This window comes from Gallus gallus, chromosome 2 (assembly GCF_016699485.2).
Source record: "Gallus gallus isolate bGalGal1 chromosome 2, bGalGal1.mat.broiler.GRCg7b, whole genome shotgun sequence".
NCBI lineage: Eukaryota > Metazoa > Chordata > Aves > Galliformes > Phasianidae > Gallus > Gallus gallus.
Genome location: NC_052533.1, coordinates 109,921,326 through 109,938,161, shown reverse-complemented (window position 1 = coordinate 109,938,161; position 16,836 = coordinate 109,921,326). Strand labels below are relative to the sequence as shown.

The 16,836-nt window shown below is 44.6% G+C and overlaps 1 protein-coding gene across 2 annotated transcripts in view; it reads left to right on the top strand.

Moving 5' to 3' along the window:
* The window catches only part of ATP6V1H (ATPase H+ transporting V1 subunit H), a 66,351-nt gene extending 53,221 nt beyond the window's left edge, over positions 1–13,130 (top strand). Inside the window, exon 14 of one of the 2 annotated variants that reach the window (NM_001197326.2) lies at positions 11,860–13,130. In NM_001197326.2, coding sequence (NP_001184255.1) covers positions 11,860–11,920 — 61 coding nt within the window. In that variant the 3' untranslated portion in view covers positions 11,921–13,130. The remainder of the gene's footprint in view (positions 1–11,859) is intronic. The other variant, XM_040685643.2, reaches the window with a different exon arrangement.
* The last annotated feature ends 3,706 nt before the right edge of the window (positions 13,131–16,836 follow it).

Sequence of the window (16,836 nt, the reverse complement as noted above, 5' to 3'; positions counted from 1 at the left end):
CTCTTTTTTCCCGCCGTGCCCCTCTTTTTTCCCGCCGTGCCCCTCTTTTTTCCCGCCGTGCCCCTCTTTTTTCCCGCCGTGCCCCTCTTTTTTCCCGCCGTGCCCCTCTTTTTTCCCGCCGTGCCCCTCTTTTTTCCCGCCGTGCCCCTCTTTTTTCCCGCCGTGCCCCTCTTTTTTCCCGCCGTGCCCCTCTTTTTTCCCGCCGTGCCCCTCTTTTTTCCCGCCGTGCCCCTCTTTTTTCCCGCCGTGCCCCTCTTTTTTCCCGCCGTGCCCCTCTTTTTTCCCGCCGTGCCCCTCTTTTTTCCCGCCGTGCCCCTCTTTTTTCCCGCCGTGCCCCTCTTTTTTCCCGCCGTGCCCCTCTTTTTTCCCGCCGTGCCCCTCTTTTTTCCCGCCGTGCCCCTCTTTTTTCCCGCCGTGCCCCTCTTTTTTCCCGCCGTGCCCCTCTTTTTTCCCGCCGTGCCCCTCTTTTTTCCCGCCGTGCCCCTCTTTTTTCCCGCCGTGCCCCTCTTTTTTCCCGCCGTGCCCCTCTTTTTTCCCGCCGTGCCCCTCTTTTTTCCCGCCGTGCCCCTCTTTTTTCCCGCCGTGCCCCTCTTTTTTCCCGCCGTGCCCCTCTTTTTTCCCGCCGTGCCCCTCTTTTTTCCCGCCGTGCCCCTCTTTTTTCCCGCCGTGCCCCTCTTTTTTCCCGCCGTGCCCCTCTTTTTTCCCGCCGTGCCCCTCTTTTTTCCCGCCGTGCCCCTCTTTTTTCCCGCCGTGCCCCTCTTTTTTCCCGCCGTGCCCCTCTTTTTTCCCGCCGTGCCCCTCTTTTTTCCCGCCGTGCCCCTCTTTTTTCCCGCCGTGCCCCTCTTTTTTCCCGCCGTGCCCCTCTTTTTTCCCGCCGTGCCCCTCTTTTTTCCCGCCGTGCCCCTCTTTTTTCCCGCCGTGCCCCTCTTTTTTCCCGCCGTGCCCCTCTTTTTTCCCGCCGTGCCCCTCTTTTTTCCCGCCGTGCCCCTCTTTTTTCCCGCCGTGCCCCTCTTTTTTCCCGCCGTGCCCCTCTTTTTTCCCGCCGTGCCCCTCTTTTTTCCCGCCGTGCCCCTCTTTTTTCCCGCCGTGCCCCTCTTTTTTCCCGCCGTGCCCCTCTTTTTTCCCGCCGTGCCCCTCTTTTTTCCCGCCGTGCCCCTCTTTTTTCCCGCCGTGCCCCTCTTTTTTCCCGCCGTGCCCCTCTTTTTTCCCGCCGTGCCCCTCTTTTTTCCCGCCGTGCCCCTCTTTTTTCCCGCCGTGCCCCTCTTTTTTCCCGCCGTGCCCCTCTTTTTTCCCGCCGTGCCCCTCTTTTTTCCCGCCGTGCCCCTCTTTTTTCCCGCCGTGCCCCTCTTTTTTCCCGCCGTGCCCCTCTTTTTTCCCGCCGTGCCCCTCTTTTTTCCCGCCGTGCCCCTCTTTTTTCCCGCCGTGCCCCTCTTTTTTCCCGCCGTGCCCCTCTTTTTTCCCGCCGTGCCCCTCTTTTTTCCCGCCGTGCCCCTCTTTTTTCCCGCCGTGCCCCTCTTTTTTCCCGCCGTGCCCCTCTTTTTTCCCGCCGTGCCCCTCTTTTTTCCCGCCGTGCCCCTCTTTTTTCCCGCCGTGCCCCTCTTTTTTCCCGCCGTGCCCCTCTTTTTTCCCGCCGTGCCCCTCTTTTTTCCCGCCGTGCCCCTCTTTTTTCCCGCCGTGCCCCTCTTTTTTCCCGCCGTGCCCCTCTTTTTTCCCGCCGTGCCCCTCTTTTTTCCCGCCGTGCCCCTCTTTTTTCCCGCCGTGCCCCTCTTTTTTCCCGCCGTGCCCCTCTTTTTTCCCGCCGTGCCCCTCTTTTTTCCCGCCGTGCCCCTCTTTTTTCCCGCCGTGCCCCTCTTTTTTCCCGCCGTGCCCCTCTTTTTTCCCGCCGTGCCCCTCTTTTTTCCCGCCGTGCCCCTCTTTTTTCCCGCCGTGCCCCTCTTTTTTCCCGCCGTGCCCCTCTTTTTTCCCGCCGTGCCCCTCTTTTTTCCCGCCGTGCCCCTCTTTTTTCCCGCCGTGCCCCTCTTTTTTCCCGCCGTGCCCCTCTTTTTTCCCGCCGTGCCCCTCTTTTTTCCCGCCGTGCCCCTCTTTTTTCCCGCCGTGCCCCTCTTTTTTCCCGCCGTGCCCCTCTTTTTTCCCGCCGTGCCCCTCTTTTTTCCCGCCGTGCCCCTCTTTTTTCCCGCCGTGCCCCTCTTTTTTCCCGCCGTGCCCCTCTTTTTTCCCGCCGTGCCCCTCTTTTTTCCCGCCGTGCCCCTCTTTTTTCCCGCCGTGCCCCTCTTTTTTCCCGCCGTGCCCCTCTTTTTTCCCGCCGTGCCCCTCTTTTTTCCCGCCGTGCCCCTCTTTTTTCCCGCCGTGCCCCTCTTTTTTCCCGCCGTGCCCCTCTTTTTTCCCGCCGTGCCCCTCTTTTTTCCCGCCGTGCCCCTCTTTTTTCCCGCCGTGCCCCTCTTTTTTCCCGCCGTGCCCCTCTTTTTTCCCGCCGTGCCCCTCTTTTTTCCCGCCGTGCCCCTCTTTTTTCCCGCCGTGCCCCTCTTTTTTCCCGCCGTGCCCCTCTTTTTTCCCGCCGTGCCCCTCTTTTTTCCCGCCGTGCCCCTCTTTTTTCCCGCCGTGCCCCTCTTTTTTCCCGCCGTGCCCCTCTTTTTTCCCGCCGTGCCCCTCTTTTTTCCCGCCGTGCCCCTCTTTTTTCCCGCCGTGCCCCTCTTTTTTCCCGCCGTGCCCCTCTTTTTTCCCGCCGTGCCCCTCTTTTTTCCCGCCGTGCCCCTCTTTTTTCCCGCCGTGCCCCTCTTTTTTCCCGCCGTGCCCCTCTTTTTTCCCGCCGTGCCCCTCTTTTTTCCCGCCGTGCCCCTCTTTTTTCCCGCCGTGCCCCTCTTTTTTCCCGCCGTGCCCCTCTTTTTTCCCGCCGTGCCCCTCTTTTTTCCCGCCGTGCCCCTCTTTTTTCCCGCCGTGCCCCTCTTTTTTCCCGCCGTGCCCCTCTTTTTTCCCGCCGTGCCCCTCTTTTTTCCCGCCGTGCCCCTCTTTTTTCCCGCCGTGCCCCTCTTTTTTCCCGCCGTGCCCCTCTTTTTTCCCGCCGTGCCCCTCTTTTTTCCCGCCGTGCCCCTCTTTTTTCCCGCCGTGCCCCTCTTTTTTCCCGCCGTGCCCCTCTTTTTTCCCGCCGTGCCCCTCTTTTTTCCCGCCGTGCCCCTCTTTTTTCCCGCCGTGCCCCTCTTTTTTCCCGCCGTGCCCCTCTTTTTTCCCGCCGTGCCCCTCTTTTTTCCCGCCGTGCCCCTCTTTTTTCCCGCCGTGCCCCTCTTTTTTCCCGCCGTGCCCCTCTTTTTTCCCGCCGTGCCCCTCTTTTTTCCCGCCGTGCCCCTCTTTTTTCCCGCCGTGCCCCTCTTTTTTCCCGCCGTGCCCCTCTTTTTTCCCGCCGTGCCCCTCTTTTTTCCCGCCGTGCCCCTCTTTTTTCCCGCCGTGCCCCTCTTTTTTCCCGCCGTGCCCCTCTTTTTTCCCGCCGTGCCCCTCTTTTTTCCCGCCGTGCCCCTCTTTTTTCCCGCCGTGCCCCTCTTTTTTCCCGCCGTGCCCCTCTTTTTTCCCGCCGTGCCCCTCTTTTTTCCCGCCGTGCCCCTCTTTTTTCCCGCCGTGCCCCTCTTTTTTCCCGCCGTGCCCCTCTTTTTTCCCGCCGTGCCCCTCTTTTTTCCCGCCGTGCCCCTCTTTTTTCCCGCCGTGCCCCTCTTTTTTCCCGCCGTGCCCCTCTTTTTTCCCGCCGTGCCCCTCTTTTTTCCCGCCGTGCCCCTCTTTTTTCCCGCCGTGCCCCTCTTTTTTCCCGCCGTGCCCCTCTTTTTTCCCGCCGTGCCCCTCTTTTTTCCCGCCGTGCCCCTCTTTTTTCCCGCCGTGCCCCTCTTTTTTCCCGCCGTGCCCCTCTTTTTTCCCGCCGTGCCCCTCTTTTTTCCCGCCGTGCCCCTCTTTTTTCCCGCCGTGCCCCTCTTTTTTCCCGCCGTGCCCCTCTTTTTTCCCGCCGTGCCCCTCTTTTTTCCCGCCGTGCCCCTCTTTTTTCCCGCCGTGCCCCTCTTTTTTCCCGCCGTGCCCCTCTTTTTTCCCGCCGTGCCCCTCTTTTTTCCCGCCGTGCCCCTCTTTTTTCCCGCCGTGCCCCTCTTTTTTCCCGCCGTGCCCCTCTTTTTTCCCGCCGTGCCCCTCTTTTTTCCCGCCGTGCCCCTCTTTTTTCCCGCCGTGCCCCTCTTTTTTCCCGCCGTGCCCCTCTTTTTATTAAAAATGGTAATTTTACCGCTTTCTTTCTAAATTACTTTTTTTTTTAACTGACATGCTTGTAATCACATTCATGTTTTCTTGCTTCCTCTTTCATAGCATGGCAGCCTTATCGAACAGAGAAAACCACATTTAAATTATAGAGTATATCTTCTCTACCTGTAAGGAGGACTTCGATAAATAATATTCATTTTCTGTATGTGTGGAGTTAAAAACTAAATGTGTGGTGAGGCACGACCTAATCAGGGGACAGGATTGTGTATTATACTCCAACATGCTTCTCAGTTTGATATCAAAACAACACAACGAAAAAAGCCATGAAATGTTCTTGGTATCATAATTTCTCTATTTCTTAGTAGAGATTACAGCGTGCAAGGCCTGGTTACTGAATTTTTCTTAAACAAGGGGAAAGGTCATCTTTGTTATGTGTTTTAATGTCTTGAAAATCTGGTAATAAAAATAGTCATCTTCCTTTCTCTAGCATGTTCCTCACTGGCAGTAAAAGTTTTTCTGGGTGCCTAGTCTGACTTTTTTCATTTTCAGCTTCTGTCTTCTAATCTTATGTATATCAAATCTGCTTTTCTGGGTTTGTCTTGGTTCTGTAGTGTGAACATATCAGCCCCTGTTTTTCTCTCACAGCTTCTGAACCTTTAGACTTGAGAATGGAGATAGAAATTGCAGTTAAATCTAGTTTCAGATCTACGGAGGTGTCAATATTAAGTTAGTGCATTTTTCAGACTTGTACTGTCACTTCTGTAGGGATTTTTTTTTCATTAATACTTATTGGAAGGAGAGTCTTTGGGACCCATTGTCCTTGTCAATCCTCCTAATTGCAAAAGAAGTGTTCTCTTGTGATGGACTCAGATAAGTGATGCATCATTTCTTTAGCACAAGCTACATGTAAGAATTTAAGTCTGTCTTTTTATAGATCTGGTTTTTGATATGTATGAGCTGCTCTTCAGTAGCTTGTATGTGGAGCAGAGAAACCAGTCCCTTTAGGTGCCCTGTAGTGCAGTTCAGGGCCTACTTATCTAGCATTGTTTTGCCATAATATGAAAACTTTGACTTGGCAAAGTCAACCTTTAGCTTACCTTGATCTTCAGAGATGAAGAAATAAGTGTTTTCCCCTTGCTTCCATGCATTTTGGAATCCCAGCTATTCCACGTGAGGCAACTGTTTTTCCTCGAGTTTAATTGGTGTGGTAAAACCTATCTAAATTACTGTCTGTTGTATGTGTGTGACAAAGGCAGTGAGGCTCTTCCTACATCCGGGGGACTAGAAGAGGACAAGCAAATAAAGGCTTTCTCTGCCAGGCTGGGGCTCGGTGTGAGTACTGTGCCTAGCATAGCATAAGAGTGTGGGGAACTTCTGCAACCAGAGTGAGGGACTGCCATGGAGCACCTGAAGTGACTATCTGTTTAAAACAGCCCTGTATCCTTAGACTGCTGTGAAGTCAACTTGGAGACATTTAATTTCTAAGTAATTTGAGTAGTTCATTACAGGCTGCTCAGCTGTCTTTTCTGTAGGGGATTTTCAGTCAGGGATAAATGGGGAGGAAATCAGACTGGCAGGCATTCTGTTTAATGGCAATTCTGTCAGGCAAAACTAGCTTGGCAAAGGCAGCAACTGCTGACAAGTTGTTGTTTTTTTCAGGTGAGGTAATTTAAGTTAAATATTCCATTTATATTTGCACGTTAAATGATCACGCGTTTGATGAAGCAGGAAGAGAACATGTCTTTTTTAGCATCACTTAAGGTCTTCAAATGGTAACTTATCCTGTGCTTTAATTTCACTTGAACGAAGCACATGCTAGTCCTGGCACTACTGACGACTAAAAACCTGTTATTGGCAGGTGAGGGAGTTTGGCATGGAAATAAGTGTGAGATTTTTTTCTACTGTCTTTTTTCTTCTGTGCCTTTTTGCATGTGTGTGAGAAACATCCTTGGCTTTGATAGTTTTCAGAGGGTAGTGCCCTATGTGACTTATTGTCAGCTGAGATGTGCAGAAGTGTATTATTTGTACTCTTTTTTTTTTTTTTCCATGGAAGTGTATTGTGAAATATGGTGGCTTAACCTCTGTAGATCAAAGGTTTTCAGTTTTCACTAAAGTACTAAAACCGTGGTGGATCTGGCTGCAAGTTCATTTTTCCTCTGGCTGAGTCAGGATAATGACTGAACTTGCAGCATCTTTGGCGATTGCTCACACTGACTAAAGTAGTAGACTGTGTTGTTACATCTTCCTGCTTAAGTCTTAGTAGTGAGTTACTGTTAGTGAGGGATTGCAAACATTACCTCTGGGCTCAGGTGTGATGCCTAATTTCTGCAGTGTCCTTTCACTTGTGTGGGCTGAGCTAGAAACCTTCAAATGAGTAGGCTTTTAGAATAAAAAGTGATTCAGTGAATAGGCATCGGTGTGCAGAGTATGAGTGAATTGGAGGATATTAACAATGGGAATTAGGATGCATGACTGATGCACATCTATTGGAAACAGAGTTAATAAACTGCCTATTGAACAAAGCAACAATTTCAGATAAGCTTCAAATAAGCTTTTTTTCAGAGAGTGTTTACCAGACAATTGCTTGCTCTTCATATTTTAAAATGACTAGTATGCTTAGAGACATTTAAAGCAAACAAAAGACTTCAAACAGCCTAGAATTTATGATGCGATTTCTTTAGAAGCTGTTGTTCTAGGGTTAATATTGAACAGTCAACATTTCTTATTATTCTTCTCTTTGGTTGGACATTGTTATCCAAAGCCTATGCATCTCCTGAGCTTCTGAACCTTACTGGCTCTTGTACCAAGAAGTGCAGGGTGTAATGATAGTAAACTGGCAGACATAAAGTCTACTCCTAACCCCGCAAGAGAGATGTAATGCTTAACACATCAGGCTTAAATCTAACATTTATCCAGTTTCTTGGTCTTCATTATCAATACTATTTCTTCTCAGTTGCTGTTAGCTAACTAGAACTTAACTAATTGAAAAACTTGAGAAAACAAAGTCTAATTAAAAAAAAAATCAAGAGCACGTTTTCTAGCTATAATGAGAGAAATTGAGCAAAAATCCAATTAATCATAGGCACATTTGATGCGTAGTATTAGTGCTCCATCCTTTTATGCAGACATAAATGTGTCCTTGTACAGTTCCATTCAATATCATTAGGGGCTGTAGTTTGTGTTGTGCTTGTGCCCTCTGGGATTTCGCACTGTATAATTGTTTCTTGTGAGATCTGCACCATTTGTAAAAACAAATTTTATTTCTAGAGTTTCTCTTAATGAGACAAATATCAACTACCCTGCTCAGTTACCTCTTCAAAGAAATGGTTTGCTTCCAAGCGCTATCCTGAATAGTAGGAAAAACAATGTCACCAAAGCAATTTCTGATAGTTTCACTTCTGATTAGTGTCACTTTAAAGATGTGATGTCCTCAAGTTTTGATTGTAAAATTCAGTTCAGTGATCTATGACAGTTTTGAGGTGTTATGTACAAGGTTGAAGCTCTTAAATATTGAAAGCAGTGTGCTTATAGTTCATTGTGCCGAGTGAATCACAATACAGAGCCTCTTCTGAACCAAATCGCATGATTTAGTCTAATTCTTTTTAATTCACCAAATGTCTGTGAGTGAGTGTTAGCCCATGACAAATCACATAAATGAAAAATGACTTTATCTTGTTTCCCTAATAAGAAGGAATATTGTTGAATTGAATTCCCCTGGGGAAAACTAAAAATGTTTGAGTAGCAGAGGCTCATTGATCTTCTGTTTCATTGTAGCCTGTATGTAAAGTCGTGAAACTCTGGCACCTTTCTTCTGAAAAACAGGCAAAACCTCTCTGAAAGGAACTGCTGAGTCAGAGTGAGCTTCCTACAGTGCTCCTGAAATAATTCAATACAGTCTGAAGATGTGTGTTAATCTTGCATGTCACATCATAAGGAGGGCTGTCATCCATACAGTGAATTATGTTTTCCTTAATGAGGTGATGCATTTTAGGTTGCCTACTGATATTATTACATTGCTTATTACATTAGAATCTCCATTTGGGGCAGGAAAAAAACGCTTAAAACTTATAACCTGTCTGCTTAACAGTTTAGCTTTGTTCCATGTCTTGCCATTGTATAGAATCTGTAATTTTTTTTTTTAAGATAGCCTTGTTTTTAATTCTAATTAATTGGAGATAAGATTTAAAACAAATATTGGCGTACATGACAGAATGGGAAAACTTTACCCTTCATTTTTGCTATACTTCACCTACTTCTTTTTCCATGCCTGCTGAAACAGTCTTCAGGTTTTCCATTGTGTCATTTTGCTCTTTAAGGAAAAGTTAGACCTAACTAGACTAGAAGTGCTATTGAACTACAAAGCTTATTCCTTTAGTACATGACCTTTAGAAGTTATGTACCTTAAATTTTCCATCTATCATAGGTTGTTGTAGGCAAGTCCTTTACTAAATCTGAAAACTAGCATATAATTTTGAAGTAAGATCTTGTGCAAGTTCAGTTATCTCCTTACCCTGTACTTAGTGAATTTGATGGTTTACGTATTGGATCAAATCCTTGTGTATTTTCCTGAGAGCACGGAACTTTCTGGATACTATCTTAAGGAAGCACCAGTAGGTGTGTGGTAATTTTCCTTCCCTTTCTGGCCAGTAGTTAGAGAATAAAGCATTACATACTTTCTAAATGTGTCCAATATTACTGGTACGCAGAATTTCATTTTCTTTCACCCCTTTAAATGATTTGAAAGGCAAATCAACATTATGTAATGACTGGACAGGTGCTGTATGTGTAATCAGAAAATCTTTTCTACTTCTGACTGCCTTGAAGTATTCTCTACAATAATATGGTGCCTACTCAGATGAAAGGTGGCTTTCCAGTGGGAAGAATTGTTGATTAAATTTGTGTCAACTGGAATACTGTGTATGTAAAGTGTACTTTTGTATACCTTCAGCATGTCACTCAGTGTATGTTGGTTAAGAAAGATCAGCTTGGCCTGACTAGAAAGGAAAAACCATTACTTGTGAAATCTGTGTAGTAAAAGACAATAGGTATGAAAGTCCCAAAACTTGTCTATGTCAAATGTTAGAAGAATTTGTTTTACCTTAGTCTATATAATTGAGCTGATGAGGCTTGCATAAACCTGTACCAGTGGTAGCCATGTTTGTATGTCATACTGTTATTACTTTTGCTTCTGAATTTAACCATCTTAAAGACCGATCGTTATGCTTCCCTTACTGTAAAGTTGGTCTTCTTCTGCTATTAGGAAAAAAGAAATAATGAGCTATGTTTAAAATAGAGAGAAGTGGTCCCATTTGTGGGTTTATAGCTTATTTGATAAAGCATTTCTATTCCTAATTGCTTTCCATTGTAGTATGTACCTCTAGTCTGTGTCAGATGTTTCTTTTAAATATTTTGTGAAGCTATTTGTTTTAAATACTTTGTGTAGCTTGCATTATTAAGGGTAACTTTAATTCTGTGGTGTAAAGATTAATTCTGAAACCTCAGCACATGTTTTAAAATCTTGGCTGAATAACAGTGTGGGATAAATCAGATCTTAGATGCTTAGTAGGTAACAGCATGATGATGGATACCCATGCTCAGCTTGGATGGAGACTGAAGCTTACAGTAATGTTTGATTTTATGATGGGATCAAATATAAACACTTAAACACCTTGTATCTTCATGTATTTTAGTATTTAACAGGGAAAACAGGTGGTTGCTGAAGCCAGAGTAGCTTGAGTTTTAGTGGAAGGTGTGTGAGAGGTGATCAGAGGCCTGGCAGAGTGACCTATCAGCCTCCTAAGGCTTCACAGGAAAGTGAAAGCCTAAATCTTTACTGAGAGTGTCTTATCGATCTACCCGTCACCAGGTGTAGCCCATTCAAGAACTTTTCCTAGGTTAACCAGTAAAACACATTTCAGAAATGATAATCAACCTGAAGAGTAACCGGTGTTTGTAACAGCATGTGGAAGGTGAATACGTCTGAATGCTTAAACCATGCTTCTCTGCCTTTTCAACAGACATTTTATTGCTGAATACAGTGTACTGTGGTTGGGTTTTAGTATGTGTCAACTATAATTTTGAGACAGCATAAACCATGCAATTTGTGAAGGATTGTTAGCTTGATTGATATTTTTTATGCTTCTGAATAATTTCATAGGAAATTCATGTTCTAAGTGGTCCATGTGTGTTTTGAGAATGAATAACTTGTCAGGCTTGTGCTGTGAGGTGATCTGTGTGCATTATTGCTTTCAGGGCTTGAGTGTGAGCGAAGATGTACTACATGCACATAGTTGTGTACCAGGAAGGGGGATGGGGGAGTGGGAGAGAGAACAGATGGAGATTTGATTTTTTTTGAAGCCCTTCCATAGTTGCTGGCTGTAGTTTTTGTTGGCTGTCAAATTTCAATTACTTTAGTGGTACAGTTTTGAGTACAGCAATCCCTTCCAGCCTGAACTATTCTATTATGATTTCCTTCTTTGCCATCAGGAGCCTCTATTTTGAGGATGGAAAACTACATAGTACAATAAAGAGTCGTATTAAAATACTGTGATCCTGCAGAAACACCTGATAAAACTTTGAAGAGAAGGTGCTAAATTGTAATGCACGGCTCAAGCATACAAATTATTTTTTTTTTTGCTAGCTGAATTTGAAGCTAGGATTGTACTTCATTGGAATTTTGCTTTTCTAGCCATTTAGTCTTAAAACTGCCAAACTCTATTCTGCAGTAGAAATTATTATGCATAGGGAATAGCAGTTCAAGAAGACATTAGACTGAAAAGTAGTTTTTAGAATGTTCAGTAGGAACTGATCTTGTTTTCTTCTGGGTTTAAATGTTCTGTGAACTTGATTTTGAATAACAGTTCTCTGAACTGCTTCCAATGTTTATCCTGTGTAGGTTAAACAGTGAAAGATGGGAAGACTTAAATGAAATGGTTCGGTGTTTTCCATAGGATTTGTGTATTGGTGCTGAGAGGAGTGAAAGGAGTTTATTCAATAGTTGAGAGTACAGTACAAAATAATTGATTTAATGGATTTCAAAACAAGGCGAAGCAAACATTTTAAATGAAGTGGTTTTGTACAGCAGGCCTGGCTTGGATCTCTTCTCTTTCTTCCAGCTTGAAAACAAAGCTCCTCAGCGTCCCTTAAGCTGTATGAAGATTTGGCTTGCCTATGGGTTAAACTGTCAATATTTCTACCGGTATTACTTGTGCTTATGCAGCTGGTTTACATGAAGCGATCCTTTTAAAATACTTTGCAATGACCTTTTAATATGCATATTCGGCAAGAAGAATCTGTGGGGTTAGTGGGTGTTTCGTAACAGTTCCCAGGACTAAGCATGAACATTGGGCCTTTTTTCTTGACAGTTTTGGTCATGTTCAATTCATGCCTTATTTTCAGAGGGTTAGATGATAGATACCTAAAAAGCTTAGGTACCCTAATATTAAATAGTCAACTGAAGCTACTACTAGTAGACTTGATTTGAAGCTCAAAATGTAGTATGTAAAATGCATTTGAATCTCTAAATGTGAATAACACTAAATGTAAGATTTTTTTTTTTTCTGTTTATAATGCCCACTACCATTCTTACTCCTTCCTTTCCAGAATGTTTCTCAAACTACTTTTTTGTTATTTCAGGGAGTACCTTGGGAAGCAATTGCAATCAGAACAACCTCAAACCGCCACTGCACGGAGCTAAACACTTCCATCGGTGCATTACAGATTGTGCTTCTATCTAGAGTATGTTTGTCTTTTAATATCAAGAAAACAGTGAAATCCATGTTCTTCGCCTTCTACTAGTGTGTAAGCTTTCCTCCAGTGTTGTTGGCTTAGTGAAAATTTGTTCAACTAGTTCTGATGAATGTCTCTTGTTATATTCTGGATCTGAGTAAATATGGATAATATATTGCATTTGTTTTATGTATTTATTCTCATAATAAAGAATATTACTATTTTCATTCCATGTATATTAACCTAGAAAAAATATTCTGTTCTTTGAGTGGGTTATCAGTGTTTTGACTTTATGGGAAAAGCAAACATAAGTCCCTTTATATTATCTCCAGAGAAATTAAGAGTTTTGACTTGGTGTTCTGTAGGGAATGTGACAGCGTGAAAAGTGATGATTAACAGTACTAAAATAAATACCAAGTCTCAAAATAGTGTTAATATTGTAAATAAATGCAAATATGTGGGGGCAGTTTTGAGTGGGGGATTTTTCCTTTTCTGAGACAAAAAAAAAAAAGGTGTACAGGATGGGCTGGGAGATGAGAAGAAGAAACTCATCTAATGGAAATTGATGTGGTAAAAATCATTAGTGGAGCCGTATAACATCAATGTTAAAATTATAGATTGAAGTTCAAGTGATTTTTGCTCTTTAATAAAAATGTTCAGTAACAGTTGAACTTGGGATTTCATGGAGTGTTTTTGTTAGCTTTTACGAATATTTTCAGTATCCGGAGTTTTGGCGTCATTCTAAAAACCATCATATTTAATTTGACATTAAGTAAAATTATTTGCCTGCCAAGTTGTTTTTTAATTTTCTAGCACATACTGTAGATGATGCAAGTGTTGGTGAGTTAAAGATTATTGATTTGGCATGCAGAAACAGTGTTGTTGCTTATGCAGGAACTTGGCTGCAGGCACTTGAAACACTAAGCAGTTAACATTCACAGCATTCACTTTTTAAAATGGTAGGAAATAAGAGGATGTGACTTAAATCCATGTGGTACAAGTTCCTGAGGAAGCATAGGATGCTTCAGTGGAAAACTAATTGAGGAAATTTCTTTCTCAGTCTGGATTTTCATTGTAGGTAACTAAAATTTGACCACCAACCAAGGGTGAGAGACGTTACTTCTCTGGATGACAATTTGTAATGATTTCTTGGATTAAAAGTGAACAATATAGATTAATGATTACTGCTTGCTTATGTATGTAAGAAACATAGGCATTGATAACTGAAGTTAGTGTCATGAGGATAGATGATAAGGTCTGAATAGAAATCAACTGATTTCAGTTTGAGGGTTATTTGGATGGATCTTATTTCAGTGCTGCATGTTCCCACAGTGATGAGGAATACAGGTTGTCCAGACAGCTGCTGAAAGAGTATGGGGCAGTGCTCTTGAAGCTCAATGTCTTCCCTGATTTTACACTTGAGCTGGCACCACAGAGGGGTGTCTGGGGAATGAATATTGCTCTCTGCTAAACTGCAAGATGTATGCTGTGTGTTCCCTGATGGATTATTTGGCAAGTTCTCAGTCATCTGGACCAGGTAAGAGTTGATTTGAAATGAGGCCCTTGGAATGCATGCAGGGTGAAGGACTAGATTCTTAGTGCTAACTCTTACTCTATAAATAAGACACTTGTTTCACGCTTCTTGCTGATATAAGTAGAGCCCAAGACCTCTTTTGAAGATGCTGTAAAAGTTGGTCCTGTGGTTATAGCTGTAATGTTGGGCACAAAGTGATGGAGCATGGATGGGGAGGGGGTATATCCATGCCTGTGAAAGCAGAAGTTTGTGGAGTGTGTTGTTGTCATCAAGCATCTAAATATTGTTTGTCTTTTATACAAACCTATTCTCCTCTCTGCTGCTCTGCTAACATTACTACATATACATAGATGAGTGCTGCAGTTGAGACAATAGAAGGGAGGGATGCCATCCAGAGAGACCTGCTCACTCAAAAAGTGAGCACATGAAACCCTAAGTTTAACAAGGCCAAGTGCAAAGTATTGCATGTGGGTTGAGACAATCCCAGATACGAGTCCAAACTCTGAAAATCACCTTGAAAACAGCCCTGCAGAGAAGGGTTGAGGGGTCCTGGTGGATGAGAAGCTGTGCAGGAGCCAGCAGTGTGCTCTTGCAGCCTGTAAGGCCAACTGTATCCTGGGCCGCTTCAAAAGATGGTAGCCAGCAGGGAGAGGGAGGTGATTATCCTCTTCTACTCTGCATTTGTTGGGCCCATCTGGAGTACTGTATGCTCCCAGGGTACGGGGAGGATGGGGAGCTGTTGGAACAAGTCCAGAGGAGGGCCACAAAGATAAGAGGGTTGGAGTTCCTCTCCAATGAAGAAAAGTTGAGGGAGTTGGGCTTGTTTAACTTGGACAAGAGAAAGTTCCAGGGAGGCCTCATTGCAGCATAGGTTAGATGCTAGGAAGAAATTTTTTACTCACTGGCACACACTGCCCAGAGATGTTGTGGATGCCCCATCTCTGGAGGCATTCAAGGCCGAGCTGAATGGGATCCTGGGCAGCCTGAGCTAGCAGTTGGCAACCCTACCCATGGCAGGGGGCTGAAACTAGGCAATCTTTAACATCCTCTCCAATCTAAGGCGTTCTATGATTATAGCTTGGAAGCTGTGACTGCATAATTAAGATGTGCAATACCTGGCACTTTCATAGAATTGTGGAATCATAGAATGGTCTGAGTTGAAAGGGACCATAATGATCATCTAGTTTCAACCCCTCCTATATGTTCAGGGTGGCCAACCACTGGACTAGGCTGCCCAGAGCACATCCAGCCTGGCCTTGAATGCCTCCAGGGATGGGGCATCCACAACCTCCTTGGGCAACCTGTTCCAGTGTGTCACCACCCTCAGTGTGGAAACACATCCTCCTAATATCTAACCTAAACCTCCCCTGTCTCAGTTGAAGACTTACCTGCATTTTGCTGAGAAATTTGTTGTTTGGAGATGATATTTAAAAAGTGGTGTTTCATTTACAGTCTGGTGTAGTATGGATACCCTGGTACCTGTGAGCTCTGACACTTCCAGCCCTGATTTGCATGGCCCAAAAGTTGTAATTTCAGTGAGTCTGTGGCATCAACTGTACAGTAGGAAGCCTAGGAGCTTGGCTGGCTATGGAGGAGCTTTCTGTGCAGTCTGTAATTTGAACCAGGACTGTGAAATTCCTATGCCAGCATTGGGATTTCTGCAGGAGTCGAGTGCTGATCGCATCTTGAAGGCTCTCCAGGACCTGTGCATAGCAGCAGTTTGTGGGCACAAGAACCTACCCATCCGTAGGGTTCCACCTTCTGTTTTATGACAGGCCTATAACTGTAGGCTCTGGAAGACCTTGGTTGCAGTCAGAAAACACAGGGTTGTTCTGTAGCTTTTAAACTTTGAAAGCCTTTACATTTCAACCAAGATATAAAACTTCATGCTGTGTCAGTTTTTAGTCTGAAAAGTTCTGATTAGCTTTAGCTTTTACTACTGAACAGTCTATGTAACAGCACTATCCACCTGTTAGCAGCTCACTTAATTTATTCAGTCGTCTTCTCCCAAAATCTGGCATATGGCTTGTAGGTAGATGCCATGGTGGCAGATTTAGTGCTTCAGGGCCCTGTGGTGACAGTGTGGGTACAGCTTGGTTTTGGGAAGAGAATGATGTGCCAGCAGCTTCCTTCTCTTGCTCTGGTAAGTGGAGGCTTAGAGATGACCGAAGTTGAGCTTTTATGGACCAGAAGGGTAGCTTACTCCTAAAGCAAGGTGTTAAAATTTCTGCTGTTCATATTATATCTTCCCAGATGACTTTCTCTAAACTTTTGCTTCAGATTTACAGTATGCAACAGCTATACAAAGAATTCAAACCTGGTACCATTCAAAGAAGAAGAGAGAGAAGGGAAACATGGAAGAGCAGTACTGACATCCGGGACTGAGCCACAGAAAATGCCTTAATATGCTTAGTACATGTTTATTGCTCCTGCAAGCCGTTAGATATGTAGCCTGGATGAAGAAGCAGCCAAATTTTGGTCTGGGCTAGAAACAGGTGTTGAACAGGAGGATTGGCTTCCTGGGCTCTGTATGGACTGTGCTGCCACATTGGAGCTTGCTTTAACAGCTCATCAGAATCACAAAAATGTCTCCGTGGTACCTGTGTGAACAAATGAAGATTTACAGTTTACAGTACTCTGACCTGTTGGGTAAATACTTTCTTTTCTGTGAGAATTTACTGTGCTAGTTTTAGCCTGGTAAGTGACGGAGTCTGAAAAAATCCTGTTGTGATTCATCTTTGTCCAAAGGCTTTCACTGCAGCCTTTGCCAATTTCTGCAGGGTCATTGTGATCTCTTTAGAACCAGGTGTTGTGTCGAAGTTCAGAATGACAGATGATATCACACATTGTATAACTTGATCATTTTCACCTCCCCTTAGATTCTAAAATCAATATTAAAAAACAAACAAACAAAACACCAAACACTAATTTGGCAGTACCTGACAAAGTATTTACAGGTAGGCCAATAGTCATATGCAGAAATAAGAGTCAAACTCACCCAACCAGTGAAGGAGCTCTCTGGTTGCACAGTACTCCTCAGGAAGCAACCTAGGTTCAAGAGTGTCCTCTTTTTAGTGGCTGGCCCTTATATGAGCCTGTATGAGCCCAGGGTGGCTCCACCTTGGGTCCACCCTTTCTGGTCACCTGGGGAGCACAGTTGCAAACAATTTGCATGTGCTCCCTTGGCCAGCCACTCACCTTCACCAGGTGTTCAATCACCAGTTTAAGTTGTGATCTAACAGACACCTACAGCTTCTTAAGGTATGAATATTGCATCTTTACAGCTGTACTGAATGTGAGTAGTGTGCTAGAAACAGTTAGCATCTTTATTTAAGAAGATTTTTTGTGAC